The sequence below is a fragment of the Talaromyces proteolyticus genome, assembly GCF_021365285.1.
Source record: "Talaromyces proteolyticus strain PMI_201 chromosome Unknown BGW36scaffold_4, whole genome shotgun sequence".
Classification (NCBI taxonomy): Eukaryota; Fungi; Ascomycota; class Eurotiomycetes; order Eurotiales; family Trichocomaceae; genus Talaromyces; species Talaromyces proteolyticus.
Window position 1 is genome coordinate 476,560 of NW_025764280.1, and position 27,531 is coordinate 504,090.

The 27,531-nt window shown below is 47.8% G+C and overlaps 10 protein-coding genes across 10 annotated transcripts; 8 read left to right on the forward strand and 2 right to left on the reverse strand.

Annotated features, from left to right (window-relative positions):
• Nucleotides 1-1,144: 1,144 nt before the first annotated feature.
• On the forward strand, nucleotides 1,145-4,189 carry BGW36DRAFT_373729 (putative molybdenum cofactor sulfurase protein). Its single transcript, XM_046215610.1, has 3 exons — nucleotides 1,145-1,620; nucleotides 1,668-2,367; nucleotides 2,406-4,189. The coding sequence occupies exons 1-3, from the start codon at nucleotides 1,533-1,535 to the stop codon at nucleotides 4,129-4,131; spliced, it is 2,514 nt and encodes an 837-aa protein (XP_046073964.1). The 5' UTR covers nucleotides 1,145-1,532; the 3' UTR covers nucleotides 4,132-4,189.
• On the reverse strand, nucleotides 4,190-5,218 carry BGW36DRAFT_373731 (putative 60S ribosomal protein L25). Its single transcript, XM_046215611.1, has 2 exons — nucleotides 4,457-5,218; nucleotides 4,190-4,398 (listed from the first exon to the last, which is right to left on the reverse strand). The coding sequence occupies exons 1-2, from the start codon at nucleotides 5,120-5,122 to the stop codon at nucleotides 4,357-4,359; spliced, it is 708 nt and encodes a 235-aa protein (XP_046073965.1). The 5' UTR covers nucleotides 5,123-5,218; the 3' UTR covers nucleotides 4,190-4,356.
• A 150-nt stretch (nucleotides 5,219-5,368) lies between these two features.
• On the forward strand, nucleotides 5,369-8,162 carry BGW36DRAFT_373739 (putative mRNA splicing protein). Its single transcript, XM_046215612.1, has 5 exons — nucleotides 5,369-5,581; nucleotides 5,648-5,863; nucleotides 5,926-6,029; nucleotides 6,463-7,810; nucleotides 7,861-8,162. The coding sequence occupies exons 1-5, from the start codon at nucleotides 5,513-5,515 to the stop codon at nucleotides 7,879-7,881; spliced, it is 1,758 nt and encodes a 585-aa protein (XP_046073966.1). The 5' UTR covers nucleotides 5,369-5,512; the 3' UTR covers nucleotides 7,882-8,162.
• Nucleotides 8,163-8,405: 243 nt separating this feature from the next.
• BGW36DRAFT_373740 (putative DEAD/DEAH box helicase) lies at nucleotides 8,406-11,306 on the forward strand. The gene is made up of 3 exons (XM_046215613.1): nucleotides 8,406-8,776; nucleotides 8,837-10,806; nucleotides 10,877-11,306. Exons 1-3 carry the CDS (start codon nucleotides 8,477-8,479, stop codon nucleotides 11,034-11,036), a joined length of 2,430 nt encoding a protein of 809 aa, XP_046073967.1. The 5' UTR covers nucleotides 8,406-8,476; the 3' UTR covers nucleotides 11,037-11,306.
• On the forward strand, nucleotides 11,300-13,024 carry BGW36DRAFT_373744 (putative cytochrome c peroxidase Ccp1). Its single transcript, XM_046215614.1, has 3 exons — nucleotides 11,300-11,961; nucleotides 12,022-12,178; nucleotides 12,231-13,024. The coding sequence occupies exons 1-3, from the start codon at nucleotides 11,617-11,619 to the stop codon at nucleotides 12,809-12,811; spliced, it is 1,083 nt and encodes a 360-aa protein (XP_046073968.1). The 5' UTR covers nucleotides 11,300-11,616; the 3' UTR covers nucleotides 12,812-13,024.
• Nucleotides 13,025-13,260: 236 nt separating this feature from the next.
• BGW36DRAFT_356927 (Diphthamide biosynthesis protein 4) lies at nucleotides 13,261-13,869 on the forward strand (the record flags this gene model as incomplete). The annotated part of the gene is made up of 1 exon (XM_046213829.1): nucleotides 13,261-13,869. The coding sequence occupies one exon, from the start codon at nucleotides 13,261-13,263 to the stop codon at nucleotides 13,867-13,869; it is 609 nt and encodes a 202-aa protein (XP_046073969.1).
• A 634-nt stretch (nucleotides 13,870-14,503) lies between these two features.
• Nucleotides 14,504-15,808, forward strand: BGW36DRAFT_373746 (putative thioredoxin). The gene is made up of 3 exons (XM_046215615.1): nucleotides 14,504-14,626; nucleotides 14,748-14,895; nucleotides 14,963-15,808. The coding sequence occupies exons 1-3, from the start codon at nucleotides 14,551-14,553 to the stop codon at nucleotides 15,735-15,737; spliced, it is 999 nt and encodes a 332-aa protein (XP_046073970.1). The 5' UTR covers nucleotides 14,504-14,550; the 3' UTR covers nucleotides 15,738-15,808.
• Nucleotides 15,809-19,486: 3,678 nt separating this feature from the next.
• On the reverse strand, nucleotides 19,487-20,485 carry BGW36DRAFT_125649 (uncharacterized protein). Its single transcript, XM_046209320.1, has 3 exons — nucleotides 20,078-20,485; nucleotides 19,863-20,023; nucleotides 19,487-19,800 (listed from the first exon to the last, which is right to left on the reverse strand). Exons 1-3 carry the CDS (start codon nucleotides 20,191-20,193, stop codon nucleotides 19,574-19,576), a joined length of 504 nt encoding a protein of 167 aa, XP_046073971.1. The 5' UTR covers nucleotides 20,194-20,485; the 3' UTR covers nucleotides 19,487-19,573.
• Nucleotides 20,486-21,987: 1,502 nt separating this feature from the next.
• Nucleotides 21,988-23,794, forward strand: BGW36DRAFT_395395 (uncharacterized protein; the record flags this gene model as incomplete). The annotated part of the gene is made up of 2 exons (XM_046218035.1): nucleotides 21,988-22,420; nucleotides 22,542-23,794. The coding sequence occupies 2 exons, from the start codon at nucleotides 21,988-21,990 to the stop codon at nucleotides 23,792-23,794; spliced, it is 1,686 nt and encodes a 561-aa protein (XP_046073972.1).
• A 914-nt stretch (nucleotides 23,795-24,708) lies between these two features.
• On the forward strand, nucleotides 24,709-27,488 carry BGW36DRAFT_373756 (putative ATP binding L-PSP endoribonuclease family protein). The gene has a single exon (XM_046215616.1). The coding sequence runs from the start codon at nucleotides 24,863-24,865 to the stop codon at nucleotides 27,152-27,154; it is 2,292 nt and encodes a 763-aa protein (XP_046073973.1). The 5' UTR covers nucleotides 24,709-24,862; the 3' UTR covers nucleotides 27,155-27,488.
• Nucleotides 27,489-27,531: the final 43 nt, after the last annotated feature.

The window sequence follows — 27,531 nt, forward strand, 5'->3', positions numbered from 1 at the left end:
GTGGGCATCCAGACAAGCTTGTTGTATTGATGATGTACTTTTACGCGATGATGTTCTGGTTCCTGTGTATATTGCACGAGCATGTATTTAGTCTAGATGACGGTCGAATGATTATGACAACTATGAATTTAACGTTTTCAGTTTTGATACTTCGAGACTTTATTTCAACACCTTATAGAATTTTGTTAATGAAAGAAAGAAAATTAGAGTTAGCACCACAAAAAATGGATAAGGTATGGGAGCCCTGCCTTTAACAATACCCATAATATTATAACTTTTTGCATTGTCTACAGGTGGGATTACGAGAAGTCAAAATGTGTCAAAATTTTGACCACGATACCAACTTTACTTAGTAAAGATTATTTTAGTTGTTTGGTTGCATATTCTTTCTGACAAAATGTTTGATCTCACGTAAATCAGTCTAACTACCGACACAATTCAGAAAACCTTAATACTTATTCAATATCTGTCATATAAGTGTGTAAGTAGAAAAGAAGGGAGAATTCTAGTATAAACCCTTGACCCACGAAATCATGCGGCCTGTCTCCTCGAAATCGGACATGCTTTGCGTTTGGAGGATCTCCTTTGTCCTCATTCATTGTCGTACTGTTTGTGTTCACACTCCAATCAACAGAACATTGTGTATGCATCCATTACCCTCGTAATTCTCCACTCTTTTTCATCGTTTGTATAGTATACTGTCTTCGCTAAGATGGCTAAGTAGCTTCTTCAAAGTAAGACTCTATGTTCTTAAGAAACAAAGTTTACGATGCTTTTGCTCTCTATATGTCTGTGAGGCCGATTTATGACGTTGAACCTTCTCCTATCAAGATGCAATGTAGATGCAGATCATCTTTCTGTTAGATCAATGTGATACATGATTTACTATCCTAGCCTTACTTTATCCAAACTTTCGTCATCCATAGGCCGTTTAAAATTTCAGTATACATAGAAATATCAGAACGAGGATAGAAGTTAATAGGGTGGAGCATTCTTTTATCAAATATGGTATATATCATAGACGGCGATCTCCGTGCACTGATCATTATGCGCTGGCGGCTACCGGCGGCCACCAGCGATAAGCAAGAAATACATGAAGTAATAGAGCTAGTAGTACTGTAACACTGTAGCCCTGCATCATCAATGACAAACATTTATGGATCACAAATTCAATCAATTCAATCCATGAGTAACATCTGAGATGCTGGGTCGGGTACTTTGGTAACCAAGACTGGTTTCTCGGCCAGCTCCGACCACTGGTTGAGCTCCACTATCACCAGCGTCATCATTTATCTTTGCGGGGGAGGTCTTGATGAGCCACCGCTCTTTCGGTACTATCTTCTTTCTTTTTTATTGCTATTTCAACATTCCATTCCATTCCCATGATCCCGAAATTCGATGCTGTAGTCACCTGAATGCGCCGCATTCTTCCATCGTGAATTGCAAACCGCCGCCGTTCAGGTCGCCACCCATCTATCCCCCATGGGTACACGATTTTATAACCATTATTTCCAGTTCCTTATCGAACCATCATGGCAGATCCGCCTGCGTGTCCGATAAATACCTTTTACCCCGAGCCTCTAGATGAAATTCGACATCGGGAATACCCATTGATGAAAGGTTAGACATGCTGCACCTTGTATTGGTCAAACTAATCTTTGCAATAGGGGTCACATATATGGATCATGCCGGCTGCACATTATATGCAAAGTCTCTCATCGAATTATATACACACGATTTAACCTCTAATCTTTTCGGGAATCCACACTCGGCATCGGCGTCCTCCCAGCTAACGACAAGCCGTGTTGACGATATCCGACTACGAGCCCTTCGCTTCTTCAATGCCGATCCAGATATTTACGATCTTGTATTTGTGGCAAATGCAACTGCGGGTATCAAGCTAGTGGCAGACACTTTACGAGATCATCAGAGTGACAGCAACAAGCAGAAAGGTTTCTGGTATGGCTATCATATAGATTCGCATACAAGTCTGGTTGGAGTACGGGAGGTGGCCGATCAAGGGTATCGATGTTTCGACTCCAATGAAGAAGTTCAACAATGGATCAATAATAATCTTCCCACAGAGGAAGCTACCACCACAAATCTTTTCGCTTATCCTGCCCAGTCAAACATGAACGGTCGACGTCTCCCGCTCAAGTGGTGCAGTCAAATCCGGGACTTTAAAGGACGAAATACGTTTACGCTTCTAGATGCTGCAAGCTTCGTCACAAGCACGCCACTAGATCTCAGTCACCCCCTTGTTTGTCCAGATTTTGTAGTTCTGAGCTTTTACAAAATTTTCGGCTTCCCTGATCTAGGCGCCCTGATTGTGCGAAAAGATTCAACTCATATATTCCAGCATCGCCGGTACTTTGGAGGGGGACAGCAGACATGATCATTGCAAGTGGTGCTCAGTGGCATGCAAAAAAGGATAATCATATCCATGAACAAGTGGAGGACGGAACCCTTCCATTTCACAGTATCATAGCACTTGATTCAGCATTGAAGATTCAAGAAAGACTTTACGGCTCCATGAGGAATGTCTCGGCTCATACCTCGTATCTAGCTCAGCAACTTTATCAACGATTATCTTCTCTCAAACACGCCAATGGCTTGCCTGTCTGCCATATTTATATATCACCTGGATCATCTTATGGCGACACAAATACCCAAGGGCCGATAATTGCCTTGAATCTTATGGATATTAATGGCAAATGGGTTGGAAAGTCCGAGGTTGAAAAATTAGCCGCCGTGAAGGGTATACATATTCGTTCTGGGACTCTCTGCAACCCAGGTGGCGCAGCGAGTCTGCTTAACCTGACTGGTGATGAAATGAAGGCTAATTTTGAAGCTGGTCAGCGGTGCGGGGATGAAAACGACCTTATGCAAGGCAAACCAACTGGAACACTCAGAGTAAGCCTTGGAGCCATGAGTAACTGGGAAGATATCAACTCGTTTGTTGCGTTTATCGAAGAATATTACGTTGAATCAGTCTCGAATGTCCCTTCGCCAACTCTATCTGCTGCTGATCCAGTCGACAACCGGTTCTACGTGGAGACTTTATGTGTTTATCCTATCAAAAGCTGCGCCGGATTCAACGTGCCATCAGGAGCTGCCTGGAAAGTTCACGCAGGGGGTCTCGCTTGGGATCGTGAATGGTGCATCGTTCACCAAGGAACGGGTACCGCACTCAGCCAGAAGCGATATCCCCGAATGGCTTTAATCAAGCCATATATAGATCTGGAAAATAACATCCTCCACGTCACCTGTGGATCGTCATCGACAGAGGAACGCAGTCTAGACATTTCTCTTTCAAGCGACGACTCACAACTTCTAGTAACCGAAGTATGTCAGAATTCCAAACGCAGGTTGTTCAGGGTCTGTGGCGATAAAATCGTGATGGAGATATACTCATCGCCGAGAATATCTGCATTTTTCTCTGGCTTTTTGGGGGTTCCTTGCACTCTGGCTCGGGCTTCTCACTCTCTTACACCACGTCGAGCGAAGATGGCCTCCATCAATCATGTACTACGAAATACCATGCCTGGCTCTTATCCACCAGAAGCCGGTCACTTTTCTGAAGATTCTATACGAAATGCCAACCCTATCCTCCTTTCCAACGAGAGCCCAATTCTCTTGATTTCCAGATCGTCTGTGAATAGATTGAACGAGCATATCAAAGTAAACACCAAGTCAGGATTCATCAATGCAAACAAAGCTGTCGCAGCTGATGTGTTCCGCGCAAACATCATTGTTGCCGAGAATCTATATACCTCTCACTGCCATCTCAGCATTGATCGCTCTTCTGCGTCGTTGCAACACCAGCAGCTCCAACGTCCTTCGATATTGACGTCAGAACAGCCTTATATTGAGGACACATGGTCCTCATTCACCATTGGTCCCCGCGAGTTATCGTTTGATGTCCTCGGATCGTGCGAACGGTGCCAGATGGTTTGCGTGAATCAAGCGACAGCTGAGAGACACGAAGAGCCTTTTTCAACTCTAGCAAAGACTAGGCGAATTGGTGGTAAAGTCCTTTTTGGTCGACATGTTGGTTTATCACACTTAGATAATGAAACTAGCAGCCAGTCGATTACTGTTGGGGATATAGTTATGCCGTCATATTCGTGAGATTTACCTTTTGAGTGATTTCTATTGATATACCCAGTGATGTACATACCTGTAGGCTATATAACTTTGTCAATGTATTGCATGTAAGAAAATATACTCCAATTGTTCTTGTAGATTTACACAATATAATACAACCAAACCCTTCTGAACATGATAATTCGCCAATAGACATGCGAGGTAGAGCGACAAAATAAGATCAAAAATGAAACAAGACCGTGTAAGCGATTACCGCTTCGGCCACTTCTTCCATCCTCGTCCGTGACCTCTCTGTAGAATAATTAGCACCGGTAACCCCTCTTTCATCACACAGCGTATAGCCACTTACCTGTTTCCATAATCTGATAAGCTCTGGCATTTCCATCATAGCTTTCCTTCTCTCTTCGAGTCGAGTCTCCATTGTTCTCTCCCACTTGTGACCCTTGACCTTCTGGCCGATACCAGTACCCTTGATGGCCAGGCCGCGCTCCTGACGACGAGTCTCTTTGAATATAGTCGATTTGCGTCCTGATGGTAATAGCTCCTCCACTCCGTATTTCTTCGCAAGTTTCACTAGATCGGCCTGTTGTCGGAGGCCAAACTTTGGCGCCCACCATTCACCCTTGGGATTCTTTGATGGGAGGAAAGGGTTGGGGAATTCCTTGCATGTGTAAAGCAATGCTTTCGACGGCGACCATACTGTCGGGTCTCGTTTCACACCTTTTGCGTCTCGGTTCGGTGTGTAAGGAGAGGGCAATTCTGCCAGTTCTGATGTTGTTGATTCACCAGACACTGCTTCGGCATCTGCTTCCTTCAATGTGTTGGCTACGCCGGGTGGCATCTTCTTGACGGGAGATGTGGCTGCCGAGTAATTTTCCGGGGGGTATTTAGCGAAGAAGTTGAGTAGACGTTGAGGAAGAAGTGAGACGACACCATTCTTTCCTGTCCCTGCCAGTTTAGCCGCCGACCTGGCTGCCGATTTGGCTTCCGACTTGATTGCTAGGGTGGCTGACATATTGCCAGTTCACAAGGAGAAGAGGTCCTCGCTCCGGTGGCAGACTGTCGATTGACTGGATGTTCACTAGTGATGGATGGGTAAGATGTCTTTTTCCCACGCAACATGAAATAAACTGAATAACCCGAATAGCACGAATAAATCAGAGGCCAAGCCGCTAAGCCCAGTCGGGCGAGGCTGGGAAGGCAACTCCAGGTGGAGATGGCCGCCGTCTTCGCTCCTGCCGCCGACTTTCTCTCCGGCATTCTTCAATTTATCCATCTCTGCAGTCTGGCAGCATCGCAAGCACACGCCTGGTTGCCCCAGATAGAACTCACTTGCCCTATAAAAGGACATATCAGCATACTACTGTTCGATTGATCCCTCAGCATCTGAGGAACCCCAATAAGCATGGCCGACTACTCTTTCGGCGGCACCGAGGAGGAGAATGCGGAGCTGAGAAAACTCGAAGTTGAGCTAGTGAGTCATTCGGCGTGCATCGCAAACCCTTTTCGTGTCTTGTTACTGATAAGAGTTTGGATCTAGGCTGAAGATCCCGATAATTTCGAGACATGGGAGAAGCTAGTTCGTGGCTCTGAAGCTCTGGAGGGCGGAATCAATCGCAACTCGAATCCCCAGGCAATCACAACAGTGCGACATGCCTATGACCGATTTCTCGCCAAGTTTCCTTTGCTATTTGGATACTGGAAGAAATATGCCGATCTTGAGTTCTCTATCGCTGGAACCGAGGCTGCAGAAATGGTACGTCCCAAAAAGCCCATCGGGTTTGAAGGGCCATGGCTAACAACAATATTTTTTGAAAGGTCTACGAACGAGGCGTCGCTAGCATACCCACCTCTGTCGACTTGTGGACTAACTACTGCGGCTTCAAAGTCGAAACCAACCATGACTCGGATGTCATCAGAGAGTAAGTAGATCAGGAACTGTTTCCCTTCCCCCAAACTGTTACCGACACAGCGCGGTTTTGTTCGAAGACTCGGTTCTGCCACAAATTAGGCATTTGATTTCTTTTGTGAAGTGAAATTGGATTTTTGATGCTGGGTGAGATCGTTCGCCTGCCACCAAGTCCCTGAGATTACTTCTCACCCATGAAATTTTCAGGCGCGCGCGCTCTTTCTCTCTCTTCCCCTTGGAGCATCTCACCACAGCTATCCAGAAACACCAGCATGTCCCTTGTCATATCGAAGCTCCCTCATGATAAAAGATATCAGGTTTCTCAAATGTATCGCATTTGAGCCCAGTTCATGACAACAAACTCTCGTGTTTGACATCCACCGCCCCTTCCGACTCCTTTCCCCTTCCGCATTATTAGTATTGATAACTAACTTCTCTCGAACTAGGCTTTTTGAGCGAGGCGCGAATTGCGTGGGATTAGATTTTCTCGCTCACCCGTTCTGGGACAAGTATATCGAATTTGAAGAGCGTCTCGAGGCTTTTGATAAGATTTTTAGCATACTTGCTCGAGTGATCCACATTCCTATGCACCAATATGCTCGCTATTTTGAAAGATACCGTCAACTCGCCCAAAACCGGCCGGTAAACGAGTTGGCTCCGCTTGAGACTTTGTCCCAATTCAGATCCGAAATTGAGTCTGCGTCCGCCGAGCTTCCTCCGGGTGCTAAATCTGAGGCAGAGATCGAAAGGGATCTCCGGTTACGCTTAGATACATACCATCTAGAGGTTTTCTCTAAGACCCAGACTGAGACAACCAAACGCTGGACTTATGAGTCTGAGATCAAACGTCCCTATTTCCACGTAACTGAGCTAGACGAAAGCCAGCTTGCCAACTGGAGACGCTATCTCGATTTTGAAGAATCAGAAGGCTCCTATGCCCGAACCTCTTTTCTATATGAGCGATGCCTTGTCACATGCGCCCATTATGACGAATTCTGGCTACGTTATGCTCGATGGATGTCCGCACAGCCTGAAAAGGAGGAAGAGGTTCGGAATATTTACCAACGAGCAAGCACTATATACGTACCAATCGCACACCCTACTGTGCGTTTGCACTATGCCTATTTTGAAGAGATGTCGGACCGGGTTGATATCGCCAAAGACATCCACGACGCCATTCTCGTCACTCTGCCCAATCATGTGGATACTATCGTTTCTTTGGCCAATATCACCCGTCGTCATGGGACACTTGAAGACGCTATTCAAGTTTATAAGAGCCATATCGAGTCGTCAGAAACTGATGTGGCTACGAAAGCCGCTCTCGTTGCTGAATGGGCTACCCTAATCTGGAAGGTCCAAGGATCACCAGAAGATGCGAGGTCTGTTTTCGAAAGCAACCATCAACAATACCTGGATAGTCGTGCATTTTGGACACGGTATCTGCTCTTCGAGCTAGAGCAACCCTCGAGCACTTCCACGGAATCTGTCCAATATGAGCGAATCAAAAAGGTGGTCGATGACATTCGAACCAAGAGCGCTCTATCTGCGGAGGCGATCAAGGAACTTGTTCAGAGCTATATGATCTATCTACTTGAGAGAGGGACCAAAACAGCTGCTAAGGAGTACATTACCCTGGACCGTGAAGTTCATGGCCCACCCTCTGTATCCCCAACAAACAAGAAAGAGTCAGGTAAAGCCGTTCAGAGTATTCCTCCAGCTGCACCAGTCCCAGACCCAGCTGCGGCCGCCTACGCTTACTATCAACAGCAGCAGCAAGCAGTTGCGAATGGAGCGGTAAGAGATATTTCGATCCCTGTGCATATTGCATACTAATCAGAAGGCAGGTCCAACCGGCTCAATATTGATAACACCCCATACCTTTCTGTCAGTGATTCTAACTAATGTCTACCGGCTGCTACTTCTTTTCGAACATAGAACATTTCAGTAGGGAACTGGATGGTTTGTATTGCTTTTAAATTCAAGGCTTGTCCTTTTCAAGCGGCGCATTGACGGTACCTGTGTGGGCATGATTGATTTGATTTCCATGGAGTAGATTGCGCAGCTTAGCTGCATAAACCAGACTGGTAGTTCGTATCGCTATTAGTTACCCATTCTCGAATCAATATTTGGATTAAATATACACAAACTGCGCATTATTCTAATTTATCAGGTTTCCTCCTGAAATTAAAGATCATAACGAATATTCTATTAATAAAAAGAAAGTTTATAAAGTAGTAGAAGATAAGAAATTATATATCATAATAATAATAGTAAAAGAAATCTATTATAAAATATGTCGATGTGATGTACGATATATCACGTGACTTTAAAATGCACTTCCAGTTTTTCTGGACTCCCGTATAAATTCAAGATGTCGATGGCGAGCCTAGTTCAAACCATTCTCCAACGCAAGCTCTTTCCTCACCGTTCAGTTTTGGGGGATTTTCATACACAGCCATTATGAATGGAACTAGTTTAAACGGCCAGGAGCGTGGTGAGTACTCTGAGATACCCCCTCCGGCTCCTCCAGCAGATGATCCCCCTCCGCCACCGCCGATGGAGGTAGATGGCGCTGCTCCTCCTCCTCCTACAGATATCGAACCCCCTCCACCACCTGAGGAGTTCTTTCCTCCGCCTCCTCCGCCTGCAGCTACAGTTGTCAAGAAGAAGAAATCCGGTTGGAGCTCTTCAAAAGCCCAACCGTTGAGTGTTGAAGAGCTTGTACGGAAGAAGAGAGAGGCCGACGCGGCGGCTTCCAAGGTTCGTTCAATATATCTCGCGAATATATATATTCATGACAGAACTAATTTATACTTCTAGCCCAAGTTTCTTTCCCGGGCCGAGCGCGAACGCCTTGCAGTAGAAAAACGTGCCAAAGAAGTCGAAGCGGAGCGACGGGCGAAAATCGAACAGAGTCGATCAGCGAACGGCTCAAGCCGGCAGAACGGTGGAAGTGCTACAAGTTCGGATACCGTGCCAACGAATGGCGACTCTAGGTCTATTCCCACCGGACCACGCGCGTTTCGTGGTGGGGAGATTCCAACTGGCCCTGCTGCCATGCGCAATTCCCACAATAGAGACTACGATATGTCCCCGCCACCTCCCCCGAAACGGATCGCATTTGGCAAAGATGACTCCAAAGGCGATAAAAAGGTTTCGGAGGAGGAAGCAGAGGCAACACTGATTCGGCAACGATATATGGGTGCAGACCAAACGTCCAGCTTCTCGGCAAAGAAAAAACGGAAGCGTACTACAGAGAGGAAATTCAATTTTGAATGGAATACTGAGGAAGACACCAGCAAAGACTACAATCCTTTGTACCAGAACAAGGCGCATGCCAATTTCTTCGGACGAGGCCGTCTTGCCGGCTTTGGCGATGAGGTGGTGGATACTGCTACGAAGAAATACGTTGAAGCATTGGAAAGCCATGATCGAGAAGCAGGAACAGCTCGGGCGAGGGAGATATTGGAAATGGAGCGAAGACGGAGAGAAGAGGGCAGCAGAAATGCGATTGATAAGCACTGGAGCGAGAAACGACTGGATCAGATGCGCGAAAGGGACTGGCGCATCTTCAAAGAAGACTTCAATATTAGCACCAAAGGAGGAAGTGTTCCTAATCCTATGCGATCATGGAATGAATCTGGGCTCCCGAGGAAGTTGCTTGAGCTAATTAGCCAGGTTGGTTACACTGATCCAACACCGATTCAGAGGGCTGCTATTCCGATTGCCCTACAGTCAAGGGACCTTATTGGTGTCGCTGTTACGGGTTCCGGTAAGACAGCCGCTTTCTTGCTTCCACTGTTGGTATACATCGCGGAGCTACCCCGGCTTGATGAGTTCGAATGGAGGAAGAACGATGGTCCATATGCGATTATCCTAGCGCCCACACGTGAATTAGCGCAACAGATTGAGATTGAGGCCAAGAAATTTTCCAAGCCTCTCAATTTCAATGTTGTTAGTATCGTTGGTGGCCATTCTCTGGAGGAACAAGCGTACAGTCTACGGGATGGCGCTGAGATCATCATCGCTACTCCCGGTCGATTGGTCGATTGTCTAGAGAGACGCATGCTAGTTCTATCACAATGCTGCTACGTCATTATGGATGAAGCAGATCGCATGATTGATCTCGGTTTTGAAGAACCTGTCAATAAGATTCTCGACGCTCTTCCTGTAACGAATGAAAAGCCCGATACCGAAGAAGCAGAAGACGCGCGAGCAATGAGTCAGCATATTAGCGGAAGAGATAATCGCTACCGACAGACAATGATGTATACAGCTACGATGCCGTCGGCAGTGGAACGAATCGCCCGAAAGTATCTACGTCGCCCTGCAATTGTCACCATTGGCAATGTCGGGCAGGCCGTCGACACTATCGAACAACGGGTCGAGTTCGTCTCCGGCGAAGACAAGCGAAAGAAGCGTCTTGCGGATATCCTTATGTCGGGACAATTCCAGCCACCTATCATCGTCTTCGTCAATATCAAGCGAAACTGTGACGCGGTTGCCAAGGATATCAAACGGCTGGGCTTTACTTCCGTCACACTGCACGGTAGCAAGACACAGGATCAGCGTGAGGCTGCGCTGGCATCGGTCCGCAATGGATCTACGGATGTTCTGGTTGCTACGGATCTGGCGGGCCGTGGTATTGATGTCCCTGATGTGAGTTTGGTGGTCAACTTCAACATGGCGACTAATATCGAGAGCTACACGCATCGTATTGGTCGTACGGGTCGTGCTGGCAAGAGCGGTGTCGCAATTACGTTCCTGGGCACCGAGGACACTGATGTTATGTATGTATATTACACTTCCCTACCTACATATTTCCCCGTATACATAACCCTCACTAACATGGTCTGATAGGTACGATCTCAAGCAAATGCTCATGAAGTCGTCTATATCTCGGGTCCCCGAGGACCTGCGCAAGCACGAGGCGGCGCAATCCAAGCCCACGCGCGGTGGCGGGGCCTCCAAACAGAGGGCGGAGGAGTCAAGTGGCTTTGGAGGCAAAGGAGGGTGGTGAGCTGGCTCTGGTTTTTCGAATTGACCGGGGGCTGTAATTGTACAATAAAAATAGCAATTGCCATACCACAATTCCCATGCTGCAATATTAATTAGGATTACAAACGTGGAGCGGCCAGACCGTGCCTCGGCGCTTTATGATTCGCGGCTCCCGATTGGCTGAGACCTTTGACACCGCGACCTGGCCCAGGCTCGAGAGTGGCAGGAGAACTGAGTATTCAAGATGCAGTGTGATACAGCTGCGAGTGTAAATGTCAATCTAAATCTAAATGCTCATACATGTAACTAGTTGTTCACTGCGTCTATTGATGTGTTTGTATTGCCGACGCCCGAAACGTGGAGTGTGCACCAAACCGCTTACAGCGACGCGGCAGCTGTGGCCCAATCAGCGGCGCGGAATTGGTCACCCAGGTCCAGCGTTCCCCGACTGATATTCGAGCGCCTTCTTCTGCTCGTTTCTGCTCTTCTTCTTATCTGTTACTCTCTCCCCTCTTTCAATCCTCTCAAGTCAGCTGTTGCTGCACCACTCTTTCCCCATTTTGTTTCATTTCATTCCGCTCAGCTACCACACAACCATCACAATGGCCTCTGTAGCCCGATCTGCCACCCGCGCCTTTGCCCGCTCTAACCCTGTCCGTCCTGCTGCTCGCAGCGCCCGATTCGCCGTTCCCCTCCAGACCGTCCGTGCTTCTGGCCGCCGAGGATACTCTTCCGAAGCTGATGCTGGCAAGTCCAACAGCACCCTGTACTGGGGTATCGGCCTGGCTGCCGCAGCTGGTGCTGGCTACTACTTCTACAGCAACGGCGATGTAGCCAAAGCCTCTGGTCCTTTCGTGCCCACCAAGGACGACTACCAGAAGGTGTACGACGAGATTGCCCGTCTGCTGGTCGAAAAGGACGACTACGATGATGGCAGCTATGGACCGGTATGCTAGGACTTATAACTGTTGATGTATTGATTGGTGGCAGCTTGCTAACGGGGCTAGGTTCTTGTCCGATTGGCATGGCACGCCAGCGGCACCTACGACAAGGAGACCGGCACTGGTGGCAGTAACGGCGCTACCATGCGATTTGCCCCTGAGTCTGAGCACGGTGCCAATGCTGGCTTGAAGACTGCTCGCGACTTCCTTGAGCCAGTGAAGGGTAAGCTATATTCCTCCACCACGCTGGTTTTGCCGGTCTAACCGGTGCACAGCCAAATTCCCATGGATCACCTATTCCGACCTGTGGACTCTTGCCGGTGTCACTGCTATCCAGGAATTGCAGGGCCCTGCCATCCCATGGAGACCTGGCCGACAGGACCGTGATGTTTCCGCCTGCACTCCTGACGGACGTCTTCCCGACGCCGACAAGGACCACAAGCACATCCGTGGCATCTTTGGACGCATGGGATTTGATGACCGTGAAATTGTCGCCCTCATTGGCGCTCACTCTCTCGGCCGTGCCCACGCTGACCGATCTGGCTACGATGGTCCTTGGGACTTCAGCCCTACTGTTTTCACCAACGAGTTCTTCCGTCTCTTGGTTGAGGAGAAGTGGGCCTGGAAGAAGTGGAGCGGACCTGACCAGTACACCGACAAGACCACCAAGACCTTGATGATGTTGCCTGCCGATCTCGCCTTGATCAAGGACAAGGAGTTCAAGAAACACGTCGACCGATATGCCAAGGACAGCGAGGTTTTCTTCAAGGAGTTCTCCGACGCTTTCGTCAAATTGCTTGAACTTGGTGTTCCCTTCACCACTGACGAGCGCTGGGTATTGAAGGCCACCTCCTAAACGTTCAACCAGCTTCCCATTTTCTTTACCCACCGTCTCTGATGTGTTTGGGGCTTTGTCTAGATATCCAATTTGCATTTCCATTCGCTGGAGACATTGTCTCTACTAGAATTTAGATTTAGATTTAGATGTTAGAGAGTGTCATTTGCTGCGATGTGTGACATCGACTTTGTATGAAACAGATACCTTTACAATACGAGTACTCAATATGAATCTTATCTTCAATCGGTAGTTAATTTCAATTCAATGTATTGTAAGCTGTCATGGTTGGTGGGCCATCCGTGTTCCCCGCTTGGTTCTCCGCATGCCAAACTTTTTGCCTGCCCACCTTACTACAACACATTCATTAAAGGCCCGAATATACTGAAAGACACACCGCCAGAACCCTCGAGAGTTTCGAAGCGAACAGTGCTACCCGCACTTAACGCAAAGACAGAGGCAGACCGCCGATGGAATCCAAGCATGTGGATATCTACCACGTCTTAAACATCCCCTTCAGCAACAACGCGCCTATCCTCTCGAAACAACAGATCAAAATCGCCTACCACAAGGCACTCCTCAAGTACCATCCCGACAAAGCTGCTTCAACCGCGGCGGCAAAACACCTCCCCTCATTCTCACGGCAACGGGTTCCTTCCTCCGAGTCCGATACGGCAGTCGCATACACAGTCGATGAGATTACCTATGCTTATAAAACACTATCAGACCCAGTGCTGAGAGCTGAGTATGATCGCCAACTGCGGCTACAACGGAATAACGGGTCGGGCGGCAGGCTGCAAGACGCGGATGTGTTCCACACTGGACTGGAAGTCATGGATCTGGAGGATTTGAACTATTCCGACGATTCAGATGAATCGAAGGGGTTTGGTGGAGAGGAGGCAGATGTATATTGGTTTCGTGGGTGCAGGTGCGGTGATGAGAAGGGATTTATTGTCACTGAGGATGAGCTCGAGGCCGAGGCGCTGCACGGTGAGATTGTGGTTGGCTGCCGTGGATGCAGTTTATGGATTAAAGTGCTGTTTGCAGTGGCAGAGGATGGGCAACATGATGCGAGTTGAGATGACTTGAGAAGGATAGGATATGCTGTATACCTGCTTCTGGGTTGTCGTGTAGAGTTGCTTTGCCAGCGTGCACATCGGCTCCTACACTCGTCGCGTCTGGGTAGGGACTGCTCTATGAGATTACCACAGCCGATGATTTGTCCTCGATGTGAGTCCAGGCGACTCACGTCAGTTCATAATTGGCGGTCGAGATGCTACGCCAACTACTCATATGGGTGTTGACATCAGGTAGCGGTCCAGGATCATGTCGATATTGTCTAGGATACTGGCAGTTAGATGATTAATATATCAACCGTGTCAGCTAGTCAATGTCAACTGATGATATTGGGGGCTATAGACTTGCAATCTGTAAATACATGGATCAATTAATATACAAGTTTGTCAACATATATGTATATACGTTACCTCAAAAGGTTAAACCAATCGGTGGTTTGTATATACTAGTAAAATGTTGACATCTCTAGGGCACAGCAGACATTCGATTAATTTCAAGTGAATTAATTTAACAAAATCGCAGTTGAAAACAAAGTTCTACTACATCTCGTTGTCGACGCATTGCTTAGGTTAGCGCGTGCATCACCGAGCTGCGGCAATATTCCCGCCTCAACATCGATTATTAAATGCCGATGTCCTCTCATTCCAACACCCATCACATCCCACAAGTCACAACCATACACTATGTCCCTTGTCCACATATCATCAAAAGAGCAATTTAGCTCTCTCCTAACAAGCTCGACTATTGTCGTGACTGACTGTGAGTTATCGCCTACCCCTCTCCTCCCACCGTTCGCTCTTGTTTATGACGTCCTCCCGCGGATTCACACAACCCCGCTATGCGATCAAGCTGACCCTTCGCCTTCTTCTTCTCAACGCAGTTTACGCAGACTGGTGTGGGCCATGTAAAGCCATCGCGCCAATGTACGAGCAGCTGGCAAACCAGTTGTCTCGTCCGAACCAGATTACGTTTACCAAGGTGAATGTCGATCAACAGCAGGATATAGCGCGGACATATGGCGTTACAGCGTATGCCACCCTCTTCCTTTTCTATTATTTCCTATTTTTGAACTTACGACTAATATTCTATCTATAGAATGCCTACGTTTATCATGTTCAAGCGAGGCCGACCTGTCTCTACCATCCGCGGTGCCGACCCCAACAAGCTGTCAGAAGCTGTGCGCAAACTTGCCACCGAGGCCAACAACATGGAAGCTGAAGGGGGTGAGGAATCGGCAGGAGCTGAAGGAGCTTCCGGATGGATCGGTGCTGGTCTGCCTAGAGGCTACAAAGACGTCACAGATCAAGTGTCAGTCAAGGGTCTGGATCTGCTTAACCGTGACAGCGAGCGGGGCAGCGCAGGGGTTCTTTTCGATCAGTCCAAGCCGTCCGCACTCGCCGGCAAGGGCAAGGAAAAACAGGCAGATTGGGTTGAGAGCGATACGGATGAGCAGTTGATGTTGTACATTCCTTTCGATGCGAGAATCAAGGTACACAGTCTACACATCACCTCATTGCCGCCGACCACGGCTGGCGAGGACGAAGACGAAGACGAGCTGCCCATGCGGCCACGGACTCTACGGCTTTACACGAATCGGTCGACGGTGTTGGGGTTCGACGAAGCAGAAGATATGGAGCCGACTCAGATCGCGAACATCGCGGCAGAGGATTGGGATAGGAAGACGGGCACGGCCAAGGTAGAGCTGCGGTTTGTCAAGTTCCAGGCAGTCACGTCGCTGGTTGTTTTCTTCGTGGATGGCGACGGAGAGCGCGAGAAGATTCGCGTTGATCGGATTCGCGTGATTGGTGAGGCGGGTGAGAAGAGGGAGCTTGGGAAGCTGGAGAAGATCGGCGATGAAGCTGGGGAGTGATACTACGATTCTACAATAGATATCGAGGGCCAGATATTTAGTCAAGAAGAGCCATTGCATTAGAACAATCCTAAATTCAAATTCATTTTTTAAACAAGTATGTCCGATCCCAAACCAAATGGCCACAGAAAATCGATAATTTCTCACGACCAATAAAGTAAGAACCAGTAGCAATTATTTTTTCTCTGTGACGCAACTGACACCTTTTGAACAACACTGCTTTCATCCTCTCTCTTTCAAGAGGGATGAAATTGTCAAGGCAACACGGGTAATAATTGATAGTTGCGTCGCCGCACGAAGAAAGAAAGAAGAAAAAAGGAAAATTTGATTTGGCGCGAGGAGTTTTTATGCGGGCTGGGCGGATTAGTTTTTCCGGCGCCGAAATGGGCCTTTCTAGATCCCAGCACCGTGATACTACAAACGCCGGGTAAGACACTGGAAATGGGGGCATGCAATATTAATTGATGAGAAAATAAGTCTAGAAACTCAACTGTAATCTAAATATACCAGTATGTACTTGGAATACTCAATATTGATTAAATATAAACTGGCTAAAGCGTCTCTTTGTTGCTTCCTAGAAGGACCGAGTTTGGGATCCATTATTAATGATTCTTTGGAGATTTACTTCCTATGTTCAGTTTTCATGATGGTTTGGATACCGATTGATTTCTGATATGTACATAATTGCGCCAACTGATAGATTCCTGTATCACCGTGTAGAATGTAATTGGGTGATATAAGTAGCAGTTCAAGACGTCAATTAATCTAAGATAGGGTGAAAATTCGCAAATCAGAGCAGCCTTACATAATGTGGAAGAAATTGACGTGAACAAAGACTGCTTGCTATGCACGTGACCAAGGCCCTCAGCAAACCAATATGCCGATATATAATAGAAAGACCCGCAAAAATTTAAATAGAGACTCAGTATAATAACATATCAATTAATGTATCAATTAACATGACCAGACCAGTCCATTCGGTAAAGTAGTACTTAACCGTTGGCCTTGAGCAAATTATACGTCTGACATAATCTGGAGCAATTGACTGCCAGAGCTCGTATACATGCATCAGTAATTAATTAACCCTGGTCAATCGACTAACAGAGTTAGTTCTTAGTGCTGATGTCGAGAATCCGGGGAGAGCGCAGGACGTTGAAGAAGGTCAGATGAAAATGATCCTACAGGCAGCCATTTCAAATGTTACAGAAGATAAACCGGCGCCGGACGGATGCTTAGATCAGGTTGATAATAATGATGATGGAACTAGCAGATATCATGTGGAATTATTGAACTTAGTCTAAGCCGAGAAGCACAAACAAGCTCGCGACTAATGAAGTCAGTTCTTTGAGATTGCGCCACCGGGCATCCCACGTTGGAATCAATAAATGTGTTTATGGTCGGCCACCGAACATAACTTTAATAAGAAATATGAAATACTGAATATATTCTGCTCAATTTCTAACCCGCTCTAGTCTACACTACCACATTGAAGGCAAATTTTCTGCAGCCAATCATCTGTGGGAAGCAGGGCGGTCAGATCAAAGAAGTAAGAACGAGTGTTCATGCAGGTACCGTTAACTAATTACTGTCATATCGTATGTCATTTTCATTTATTATCAACGAGTGATTCTTGCCACAGAATGATATTAATTGCTAGAATCTGCTGGATATTGCCACTGAGTGTAATTATTAATTAGCCGATTCTTTCCGCATGCTGTAGAAATCGTGCTAGGATAAAGGCTGAAGCACTGCGATGATCGCAATTATTGATGTACATCTCCCCGATCATTGGCGCTTTCAATTGGCCACGCATCAATCTTTAATACAACTAGTTACATGGTATATACAACCCGCATATAAATATTAACAATAATAGACGGTATGCTAGTGGGACGTAGGCCTGAACCCTGAAAAATAATACAGGGATTGCGAGCGCACGTGCGTCGCAAACACCGAGCACGTTTACGGCGACCAGGTGCACAACGGTAGTGTACCGCCGCAACGGGCTGTCCACATGGGAATTAAGATAATCCCTGTTGCGACGAGTAATGCATTTCCGAAACTTTACTCTATCTACTGGCTAGAATGCCTATTTGATAAATGGTCCTCTTAGCAGAAAAAATAATAAATTGAATGCAGCCAGGGAAGAGAATATGAATCTGCAGTCTATCAATTGTCGATCCGGCAGAACCATATGAAAACGATCAATTGGGTGAAGAGTGAAGAGTGAAGACCGGTGGCGTTCTCCCCGAGCACGGCAGTGATTCGCTGATAGCAGACCGCACATTGCACATAAAATCCAAAGTAGTAAAATACGCCGTCCATCAGCAGTCCAGGACTGTGGTTGCGACACTTATCTCCAGCTATTTACGTAAAGAGAAAGTGGCGGGCGATCTTGTTCCTGGACACCCAATACGTTAGCAGTTAGTACGAGTCGTACCTTGGTGACCTGGCCCGAGAAGGTTGGGAGTTAGAAAGGTGGACCAGCTAAAATGAATAATGTAGAAGCTTATGCAGTCTCAATTTTGTGGAAGGACACCATTTGCGGGGAAATTTCAGGCCAATCTGGCTCTGCCAAGGAACTAGTTATGCCGCTCGTCGAAGTTACGGTCGAACAATTGGACTGACTCAATCTGTGCTCAGGATAATAAATTCTAATGATCATGAAGAGATTCTCTGGTTCATGGATTGCGGTGGCCACTGAGCACTCCATTGGTGGCAGCCGTGGGACACTCAGCACGTGCGTTCGAATATTATGCTGTGTACTAATATGTAGTAATAATAATAATAATAACAATAAACAATACCAAATAATAAGGTATTGTCGGGGATAATTGAGGTTGAAAGAATAAAGAGCACGAAGCAAAGAAGAGAAAAGAGGAAACATCCCAATCAAGGTGTCGCAGAACTAGTCATAGCGCATAATTAGTACTCTGTATTAGTGCTAGAGTTGTTGAAACTTACAGTAATAGCAGGAGTAGATAAGCGACAGGATGACTAGACCGTAAGAGGCAAGTCTCCACCGAGGAATCCGTCCCGAAAGCTACCGTGAAACGCCATGGCGCTAGTCCTTTTTGCGATTGCGAGATCGGGCCTAGCTTGTTTAGGCAGTGCTCTCAAGCCCTATGGTGTATTGAGTTAGCGCTTGCTTTCCCATGCTGTCATTGGTGGCTAAAGGCTAGTGTAGAAGCAAAGCCGTGGCGTGTTTCAGCTTCCCGTTTCTTGGTGCCGTCGTTCCTGGTTCGGTGCGTCTCACTTCCTGGTTAGCATTACTATTAATATTTTAATATCATGATTGAACACCTGATAGGTATAGTATGGTTATACTTTCTACATTTACAGATATCTGAGTAATAACTTATCCATGCTGGTATTGATATAAAGAATAATAGCAATAATAGCATTTGTAGTTGTAATAATAATAAATAATAATAATAATAATAATAATACGATTAATGCTCCGCGCACGGTGACAGACAGACCAACAGAGCTAGACGGTGGCCCGCCGAGTGACAGGACGTTATTGCTCCGCTGAAACACCTGTCAGCATACATTGTCATACATTGATAGAATTTGGCCATAATGCATGATATTATTTTATTTATTCTTCCAACACTCGCCGCCGGACTCCGAGGCACACCATCGGAGTGCGTCTCGTACATTCAATAAAAGAAACAATGAATCAATTTTGAAATGATGAGATTGAGTTTCTTCGAGTACATTTAATGCAGTATTATTAACATTGTTAGGTTTATTATTTCAAATCGTGCTAGTGTCACCAACACTCGCGAGAGCACCGTCCTACCGGCCCGGCGGACCAGGCTGTTGGCTCAGGGCTATTCAACCTCTTGTGCGAATCGCAATAAGAGTAAGAATGATGATAAAAAAGAAGTTATTAATAATAAAAGGCCATTGAATATGACAGATGACAGCCCTTGCGTACGGAGTAGAGTGGTATGTTCCCATTCTATCTTTAGCCCAGAGTCGTTCATGTGAAACCTCACACCATGTATGTGTCCGGGGAGCAGCCCCACGCTGCGCTTCCTTGCGCCTCGGCAAGGTTCTAGTACCCTGTTAGTGTGTCTGTGTCACCAGTAGTGAAAGTCTGAGAGGCAAAATGAAAACCAAATTTCACCAATGTGATACATGTCCGAGTCAGAAGCCAGCAGCCAGACTTATCCGGCTTATCGACAGCGTCGTCGTAATCGATAACCCAATATTCTTGTTGGTGCGATCGGCGCTCCTTGCATTGTTTCCTATTCTTAATCTTTTCTCGAGTCTGTCCACTTGAATTCTATTGAGCCAAAAAGAAAAGAAAAGAAAAGAACAGGCCGGCCAACCGAATCATCATGCAAGAGCCCGAGTCACGCAACGGCCAACGCAAGGCGCTGCCGTTGAGCGTACAGCTCCAATCGGACGCGTGTGCGCTTATCACTCCCACCCACGTCTCAGACATCCGTTAGCCTGCAACAGTCTATTTGGCGGTTTCTTTTTTTCTAGCGTGCGCAAAGGTCGAAGTGGCGCTGATAGCCAGACGGTGACCCGTCAATCATATGTTCGTCGGCAGTTCCCTCGACTTTGCCACATTGCATCATGGCCGACGCAGCATCAATAATCACGGCGCCCCCGGATGAAAGGTGACAGCAGCAAGTCGCAGCAGCACAACGCCGCAAAACGAGCACAATCATACTCGGGCGGCAATTAATATCGACTGCGGGCCAATGGCAGATGAGCACGGCCACCAGTGGGGCCGGCCATCACCCTTGTAAGGGACCCGCGGCCTGCGATTGGTTGTTTTTCGCTTTTCTATCTCATTTCTTTGCTTTCTTCGACGTGCGGTTGGACGAATGATCGCATGTATGCCGCAACTATCACGCGAATATGAAAGCCATTGCAAGAGAGCTGGCCCAACCACGGCGAGTCGGGGCAGGATTTCCTATTGTCATTATTATTATCCCATATTGTTGCTTGAGTCGGTGTGGTGAGTGTGAGGGAGGGTGGCATAAGGTGGTCAGTGGCCGCTCGCAGTGGGGGCACTGTCTCATACGGCATTATATTGTACGGCGTAATAATAAACACAGCCATACCGGCGGCCACACAGCAGATAGCAGGGCCAGACAGCCGCCATACAAGAAAGACCGCTAACGCAGGCCGCCCAAGAAGGAAAATTGGGCGTCACTGAGCCGGCGGGGCGCGCCAGGCACAGCCCATCGCCACTGGCCAATCGCGGCAGGCATCCTGTGTGCCCCCGTCCCGAATCCCGCCCCGGATGAGCACTAGCGCGCCCCGCCCAGGCCCATACTTGGGACTCTTCCTCCCTGATCCTGTCCCATTGCATAGTGCATGCTGTCCGAATACTGGCCTCATCCTAGCAGCCTCCAGCCAGTCACCGCGCAGCGCCCGCACATACACCTCTGCCTTAGTGCCCACGTAGGAGCCCAGTAGTCGCCTCGTAGGTGTCCTGACTAGTGATCGCCGCTCGAGCACTTTTATCCACCGCCCACCCCAGCGCTCGCCCATTTCCCTCTATCATACCCGTTTCTGGCCGTCTTGCCTCTTTTTCTAATGCCTCATTTTTCATAATTCTTCTTGTTCCCTTCGCTGTTTTCTTGCTAACCCTTCCGGCTCCCTAAGCAAAAGCACGTCCCATTTAGTGGCTTACGCTTGACCTTGGGTCCTGTCATTCGTTTACTTTGAACACTCTCTCCAAGCACCTCGTTGACTGTTGTACTCGCTTTGATATCTTTTTTTTTCTCTTTACTAGCACGCTTCTCTTGTCTTGTTGCCTCTTTCCTGCCAGCAGTCTGACTCTTCCTTCCGCCGAACGCTTCACGAAGGAACCTGTCTACACTGCCAACCCACACTCCTTTCGGCCTTGACATTCGTTCTCTTTCGACCTTCGCCGCCAGTGTTGTATCCAACGCCAGCAACTCGACTGCCATCTACCGTATCGCTAGTATTTTAGTTATTAGTATTTAATTACCGCAAGACGAGTCCTCGACTATCTTTTGACCACTCCACTTTCCGTTTTTGTCCTGTTCTTGGTTTTCATCCGGTGTTGACAAGGTAGGCCGCCTCGCTGCCGTTCATCTCATATGTTGACCACGTTATTGACGGTGTCTCTAGCCCGAGAACTATATACATAATGGAAACGCCCTACTCAATACCCATGGGCGCCCACCCTTACATCTTCGCCCAAGAAGCAGACTTCCAGCAGCGACAACCGGGCACCCAGTTCGTCTCTACAGAAATGCCGACTTTCCACGCCCCAATGCCCGTCTACCCCCAGCAGCAGCCCATCTTCACCGCTCACTCCCAGCTGGGCCACAAGAGCCCACTGCACCACCACATGAGCATGACCCCAATTGCCTCGCCTCAACCTATGCACCTCCAGCCATCTATTATGGTGCAGCAGCAAGATTCCCGTGCCCTGCTTCCTCTCGACACTCGTTTCGTCAACGCCGACTTTTACGCCTTTCCGTCGACTCCACCGTTGTCGTCGTCCGGCAGCACCATCAGCAGCCCGCCGTCGACATGCGGCATGGTACACACGCCCGTCAACGGTTCCTTCTCTGGCTTGGAAAACATGGAAGGCGTCAAACAGGGCTGTGAATCCGATGTGCATGCCGAGATTCTAGCGAAGCCCGACTGGGGACGCTCTAACTCTCCTCCTTTGACGCCAGGTAAGAAAATTTTTTATTATTGTTGGTTTTCTATAAGAAGGGAAACAATTTTCTGCCATAAAAATTTGTTGAATGACATGTATTTGAATTGTTCCCGAAGTAATCAATGCTGACGAATTAGTGTTCATCCACCCGCCTTCGGTTACGGCCAGCCAAGCCTCGACCTCCGAGCTGCTGTCATGCCCATCCCTGTCTCCGTCACCCTCGCCAGGGCCCACTGCGCTCATCTCTCCCTTCTCTGTTGAGCCTGCGAGCTCGAACTTCTGCGATCCTCGCGAACTGACTGTCGATTCGGCTCTCGCGTCTGCGCCTCCAACTGACTTCCCCCCCTTGCCTGCCCTTCCATCCGGGGACGAGGAGGAGCACAAGTTGCTCATCGGCAGTGGAAACCTGACCCTGTCTAACGAAGTGTCGTCTACTTCCTTTTCAACCTGCTCCCAGGCTACTCTGACCACTTTACCCAAGTTTGACAGCTTCTCTGACCTGGACTCTGACGAGGAATTCGTCACTGGCTTGGTAGATTTTGCTCCTCCGGCATCCAACGCCTTCTTTCTGGGCGACAAGCGCCAGCGCATCGACCCCTACACATTGGACGAGGACGGATTCTTGAGCGAACAAAGCTTCGACGACCTGGACGAAGAGGACGTGATTGGCAACTCTGGCCTCCCTATCGTTTCCTTTGAGAATTTCTACGCTGGCGACGACAGTGCTTCGGATGAGATGAAAAATAAGAAGCGCTCGAAGAAGTCCACTGTGAAGAAGCCTGTCTCTCCAGAGTCGGATTCCTCAGACTTCTTCAACCACGAAGTCCCTGTCAACAGCCATGGTAACAACCATCAGAGCCAGAAGAGATCCGCCCAGGGCAGTGGTGCGACTAGTGCAAAGTCCGAGACGACTGCTGTGTCCAGTGCATCCGAAAATTCAGCTGCTCAAGCACCCGTCAGTCGCCGTGGTCGCAAACAGTCCGTGACTGATGACCCTTCGAAGACCTTTGTGTGCAACTTGTGCTCACGTCGCTTCCGCCGCCAGGAACACTTGAAACGCCACTACCGCTCGCTTCACACCCAAGACAAACCTTTCGAGTGCAATGAGTGTGGCAAGAAGTTCTCTCGCAGCGACAACTTGGCTCAGCATGCTCGAACTCACGGAAACGGTGCTGTTATCATGACTGTCTTGGAGGATGGCACTTCTGTGGCTACTCAGCAAATGTACGAGGAGGATGCTGGTGCTTTGGGCACTACTCTATATGAGGCCGCCAACGCTGCTGCCACGCATTCTACCACTAGTGAATCGGGGTCCAGCGTCGAATCGGATTCTCCGACCTCTGCTGAGCGTCGACCTCTCAAGAAGCGCAAGCGTGACGAAACCGCCTAACTGCACTTAATCACTGCTTCGCGTCCTGGCCCTCCCAAGGGGCTTCATGATGACACGAGACCAGGAGATATACACTTAATAGCCTCAATCCTTATATGAGGCACCTTGTAATCACCACTTCGAGAACATAGCCTTTATATCTTCACTTCGCTTCGGGTTTGATCTTTCTTTCCTTTGTTGGCGCCTCGGTGGGGTCGTCAGACATTTTACAAGCCATTTTCTCAGTGATATTACTTCCTCTCAATTTTTTTGGGTGAGCTGAAGATCAAATGTTGCATGCCATGGACTTTGTCTGTGGCCGGGTGGAAGGCATTGGAAAAGTCTGGCTGATAGAGCTTACGATTGTCCTCCCTTTGAGGGAGGAAAAAATTGGTGTGGGATATATACATTATTTGTTATATTTAATTTGCATTGCTTGTTGTCCCAGTTTTGTTATGTTCCTTTTTTTCTTTCTTCGTGTATTCACCTTGGTCTCTTTTTACCTCTTCTTCATTTCTTCTCGTTGATCTAAGTTGTCATGTTATATTCAATTTGTAATTATCTTGACCCCCCCCTCATTCGGTGCTGGTCACATGCCTGTATTATCCTTTCTTCTGTCATTATCTCATACCCCTTCGAGCACATGTTATTTTTTTAATATTTGTTTTGATCTGCGCAAAACACCTACATTTCCACTCACCTCGTACGATTTGTTTTTTTTTTCCTTTTCATCTTTTGTCACCATCATTTTCTGTCGATATTAGTCTGGCACTGATTTAGCCAAGAAATAAAAAAAACTGTTATGATATATCAATTGATATGTGTTGATATAAGTAGGAACCGCTTGCGCAAATGCTTTATAATTTGGAACGGCTTCATCCTACCGTCAAACCTAAAATCTTAAACCACTAGACGTTGACATCTGCTTCCAATCTTATCATGATCGCAACAATAAACGATATCAGGCAGACTACTTATATATGTCGCTGATACAACTCGCGTCTTTAGGAAAATTCAAATTCGCGCGAAAAATAAAATCTTTTAGTGGCATGCCCCTCACGGGATTCTCCACCTTCATCTAGAAGCACAATGGCGTCAAAGCATGACCCCGGCCTCAATGTCATTGCTTTAATCTCTGGCGGCAAGGACTCGCTTTACTCTATTTTGCACTGTATACGAAATGGACATCGCGTCGTTGCCCTGGCAAACTTGCACCCGGCTGTCCCCGAGACACCGCAGCATCAAGAGGAAGATATAGACAGTTTCATGTATCAAACAATTGGACACAACATCATCCCCTTCTACGAATCCGCACTACAAATCCCCTTATATCGCGCCTCTATTACCGGCAACGCAGTGGATACTTCTAGAATATATGGCAATTCGGGCGACACTGGTACTGCTGACCAAGACGAGACTGAGTCGCTTGTCCCTCTTCTGAACCGCATCAAACGGGATCTGCCACATGCGAATGCAGTGTCAGCTGGTGCTATCTTGTCGACGTACCAGCGAACCAGAATTGAGAATGTCGCGGGGAGGCTGGCTCTAGTCCCTCTCGCGTGGTTGTGGATGTATCCTGAACTGCCTCCTCCAGACGAAAGAAAGGATATTCCTACGAGGACTGGGCTTCTAGACGATATGGCGGCTGTGGGGTGTGAGGCTAGGATTATCAAGGTTGCTTCTGGGGGTCTTGATGCAGAGACACTCTGGGAGAATGTGTCTGCGGAGAATAGCCTCGTGAGGAAGCGCATTGAAAAGGCTATGAAGCGTTTCGCGGCGAATGATTTGGAGGCTGCTGTTCTAGGGGAGGGTGGCGAGTATGAGACTCTGGCTCTTGATGGGCCAGCGTTTCTCTGGAAGAAGAGGATTGTTGTTGAGGAGTCGGATAGACAGGTACGCTCGGCGGGTGGTGGCGTGAGCTACACTACGATACGGAATGCGAGATGTATGACAAAGGAGACGGGGTTGTCGGTGGTCGAACCAAAGGATATTCGAAAACCAGCGCGGTTAGATGGGTTGTTTTCGCAAGCCTTGCTGGATTTGCATGCAGATACAGAACTGAGACCGCTGGACGGTTCAGGACAATTGGAAAGCGCGGGTTACTCTACATCTGATATAGAGCTATGTCAAGCCTACGACGCAAATTTGTGGATGGTTTCTAATATTACTGCCCCAGAGGCTGGACCTGAAGCTGGCGCGCAGATGCATGGGATATCGAGAAAATTGGAAGATATACTCTCGCAAGGCGTACCCTCATGCGCATCTGGTACGGATGATATTGTGTTTGCAACGGTATTACTCCGGTCAATGAAAGATTTTACGCCTATGAACGATGTTTATGTCTCTCTTTTCACCAAACCGAATCCGCCAGCCAGAGTCACAGTGGCTTGTGGAGATTGTCTTCCTAAGGGGGTCGAAATCATGGTCTCATTTGTCATTGGCCTTGGTCCACGCGGCTTGAGGAAAGGCCTTCATGTACAATCCCGGTCGTACTGGGCCCCAGCAAACATCGGACCATACTCACAAGCCATCACCGTGCCATGTACATCGAGTTCTGCGGTTGAGCATACTGGCGGCCTGGTTTTCATCGCTGGCCAGATTCCGCTAGACCCACCAACCATGGAGATCCCCGACGGTGTTTTGCAGGATGAGGAGCATTGGTATCCGAATTTTAGTCTACATGCAACACTGTCTTTACAACATCTCTGGAGAATTGGCCTTGCAACACAGGTCAATTGGTGGCTAGGCGGGATTGTGTTCTTGGCCAGGGACGCGCAGCGTGTGCAATCAAAGGCACGAATAGCTCACCGCCTGTGGCAAGCACTGAATAAACAAAGTACCAAACAAGAAGACGACGAAGACAACGATTTGGATGTGTGGGATATCAAGCATGGACTTCGGGACGACCCTAGACTGGCAACCCAGCACACTCAGCGTCTGCCAAACTTCGACACGGTGGATGGCAAGCCTCTCATTCCGCCTGTATTTACCGTGGAAGTAGAGGAGCTTCCTCGCGGGAGCGACATCGAGTGGCAAGCCCTCGGTACGACATGTAGTCGTATCACTACTCCGATCGTTACACGCACCGCAGATCCCGATACAAGAATATGGTGCACGAGAATAAATAACAATGCTGTGTCCTACACAATTGAGATTGGAGCAAGCAGTGACCGAGACACGGTTTTGGACGATCGGCTTGATGCACTGATGTCTGACTTGCAGTGTGATTTGGAGACGCCGCATCCGACGATCTATACAGCCGCATCTGTTTCTATGCGGCGGTTGAAGGGCCAGATTGTTCCTTGTAGGTCTGTCTGGGGGGACGATGGACTGGAAAAGGTAGCTGTGGTCATCATGCGATGTATGTGTAGCACTGCATGATTCTACGTTTACCATGGTCTTTGAATGATTGTAATGATTGTTGCTTTACCTGATACAGCCGGTATAATGTAAATAGAATGACAAAATATACGTTAACACAAAGCCCTCGCTTATATGCTTTGGTTTTAATCCATAGAAAGAACATACATATAATTGATGTTTGTAGAGGGTGATATGGGATCAAATAGCTTCAATGACGTTGGATACGGGGGGAGAGCGCCGGCTGATAAGTACTTGGAATTTGAGAAAAAGGAATAAAGATCACCATGATGATTTAATATTTTATACTAAATAATTGCTGAATGTAAAAGGAAGTGTGCAAGCGAGAATTGGTTCATGGTTAAAGCGTCGGCTGTCATCTCCTGAATTGCCAGTCT

Bases quoted from the DNA above. Each gene is read 5' to 3' on its own strand.
- BGW36DRAFT_373729 (XM_046215610.1), top strand. From the start codon at position 1,533: ATGGCAGATCCGCCTGCGTGTCCGATAAATACCTTTTACCCCGAGCCT. The intron at 1,621-1,667 runs GTTAGACATGCT...TCTTTGCAATAG, and splicing joins GGAATACCCATTGATGAAAG to GGGTCACATATATGGATCAT. The intron at 2,368-2,405 runs GTACTTTGGAGG...GATCATTGCAAG, and splicing joins CATATATTCCAGCATCGCCG to TGGTGCTCAGTGGCATGCAA.
- BGW36DRAFT_373731 (XM_046215611.1), bottom strand. From the start codon at position 5,122: ATGTCAGCCACCCTAGCAATCAAGTCGGAAGCCAAATCGGCAGCCAGG. The intron at 4,399-4,456 runs GTAAGTGGCTAT...ATTATTCTACAG, and splicing joins TTATCAGATTATGGAAACAG to AGAGGTCACGGACGAGGATG.
- BGW36DRAFT_373739 (XM_046215612.1), top strand. From the start codon at position 5,513: ATGGCCGACTACTCTTTCGGCGGCACCGAGGAGGAGAATGCGGAGCTG. The intron at 5,582-5,647 runs GTGAGTCATTCG...GTTTGGATCTAG, and splicing joins GAAAACTCGAAGTTGAGCTA to GCTGAAGATCCCGATAATTT. The intron at 5,864-5,925 runs GTACGTCCCAAA...ATTTTTTGAAAG, and splicing joins GAACCGAGGCTGCAGAAATG to GTCTACGAACGAGGCGTCGC.
- BGW36DRAFT_373740 (XM_046215613.1), top strand. From the start codon at position 8,477: ATGAATGGAACTAGTTTAAACGGCCAGGAGCGTGGTGAGTACTCTGAG. The intron at 8,777-8,836 runs GTTCGTTCAATA...TTATACTTCTAG, and splicing joins CCGACGCGGCGGCTTCCAAG to CCCAAGTTTCTTTCCCGGGC. The intron at 10,807-10,876 runs GTATGTATATTA...ATGGTCTGATAG, and splicing joins ACCGAGGACACTGATGTTAT to GTACGATCTCAAGCAAATGC.
- BGW36DRAFT_373744 (XM_046215614.1), top strand. From the start codon at position 11,617: ATGGCCTCTGTAGCCCGATCTGCCACCCGCGCCTTTGCCCGCTCTAAC. The intron at 11,962-12,021 runs GTATGCTAGGAC...TAACGGGGCTAG, and splicing joins ATGATGGCAGCTATGGACCG to GTTCTTGTCCGATTGGCATG. The intron at 12,179-12,230 runs GTAAGCTATATT...ACCGGTGCACAG, and splicing joins CTTCCTTGAGCCAGTGAAGG to CCAAATTCCCATGGATCACC.
- BGW36DRAFT_373746 (XM_046215615.1), top strand. From the start codon at position 14,551: ATGTCCCTTGTCCACATATCATCAAAAGAGCAATTTAGCTCTCTCCTA. The intron at 14,627-14,747 runs GTGAGTTATCGC...TTCTCAACGCAG, and splicing joins GACTATTGTCGTGACTGACT to TTTACGCAGACTGGTGTGGG. The intron at 14,896-14,962 runs GTATGCCACCCT...TTCTATCTATAG, and splicing joins CGGACATATGGCGTTACAGC to AATGCCTACGTTTATCATGT.
- BGW36DRAFT_125649 (XM_046209320.1), bottom strand. From the start codon at position 20,193: ATGTCTGAGACGTGGGTGGGAGTGATAAGCGCACACGCGTCCGATTGG. The intron at 20,024-20,077 runs GTTGGCCGGCCT...ATAGAATTCAAG, and splicing joins GGCTCTTGCATGATGATTCG to TGGACAGACTCGAGAAAAGA. The intron at 19,801-19,862 runs GTTTTCATTTTG...ACAGGGTACTAG, and splicing joins TATCACATTGGTGAAATTTG to AACCTTGCCGAGGCGCAAGG.
- BGW36DRAFT_373756 (XM_046215616.1), top strand. From the start codon at position 24,863: ATGGCGTCAAAGCATGACCCCGGCCTCAATGTCATTGCTTTAATCTCT.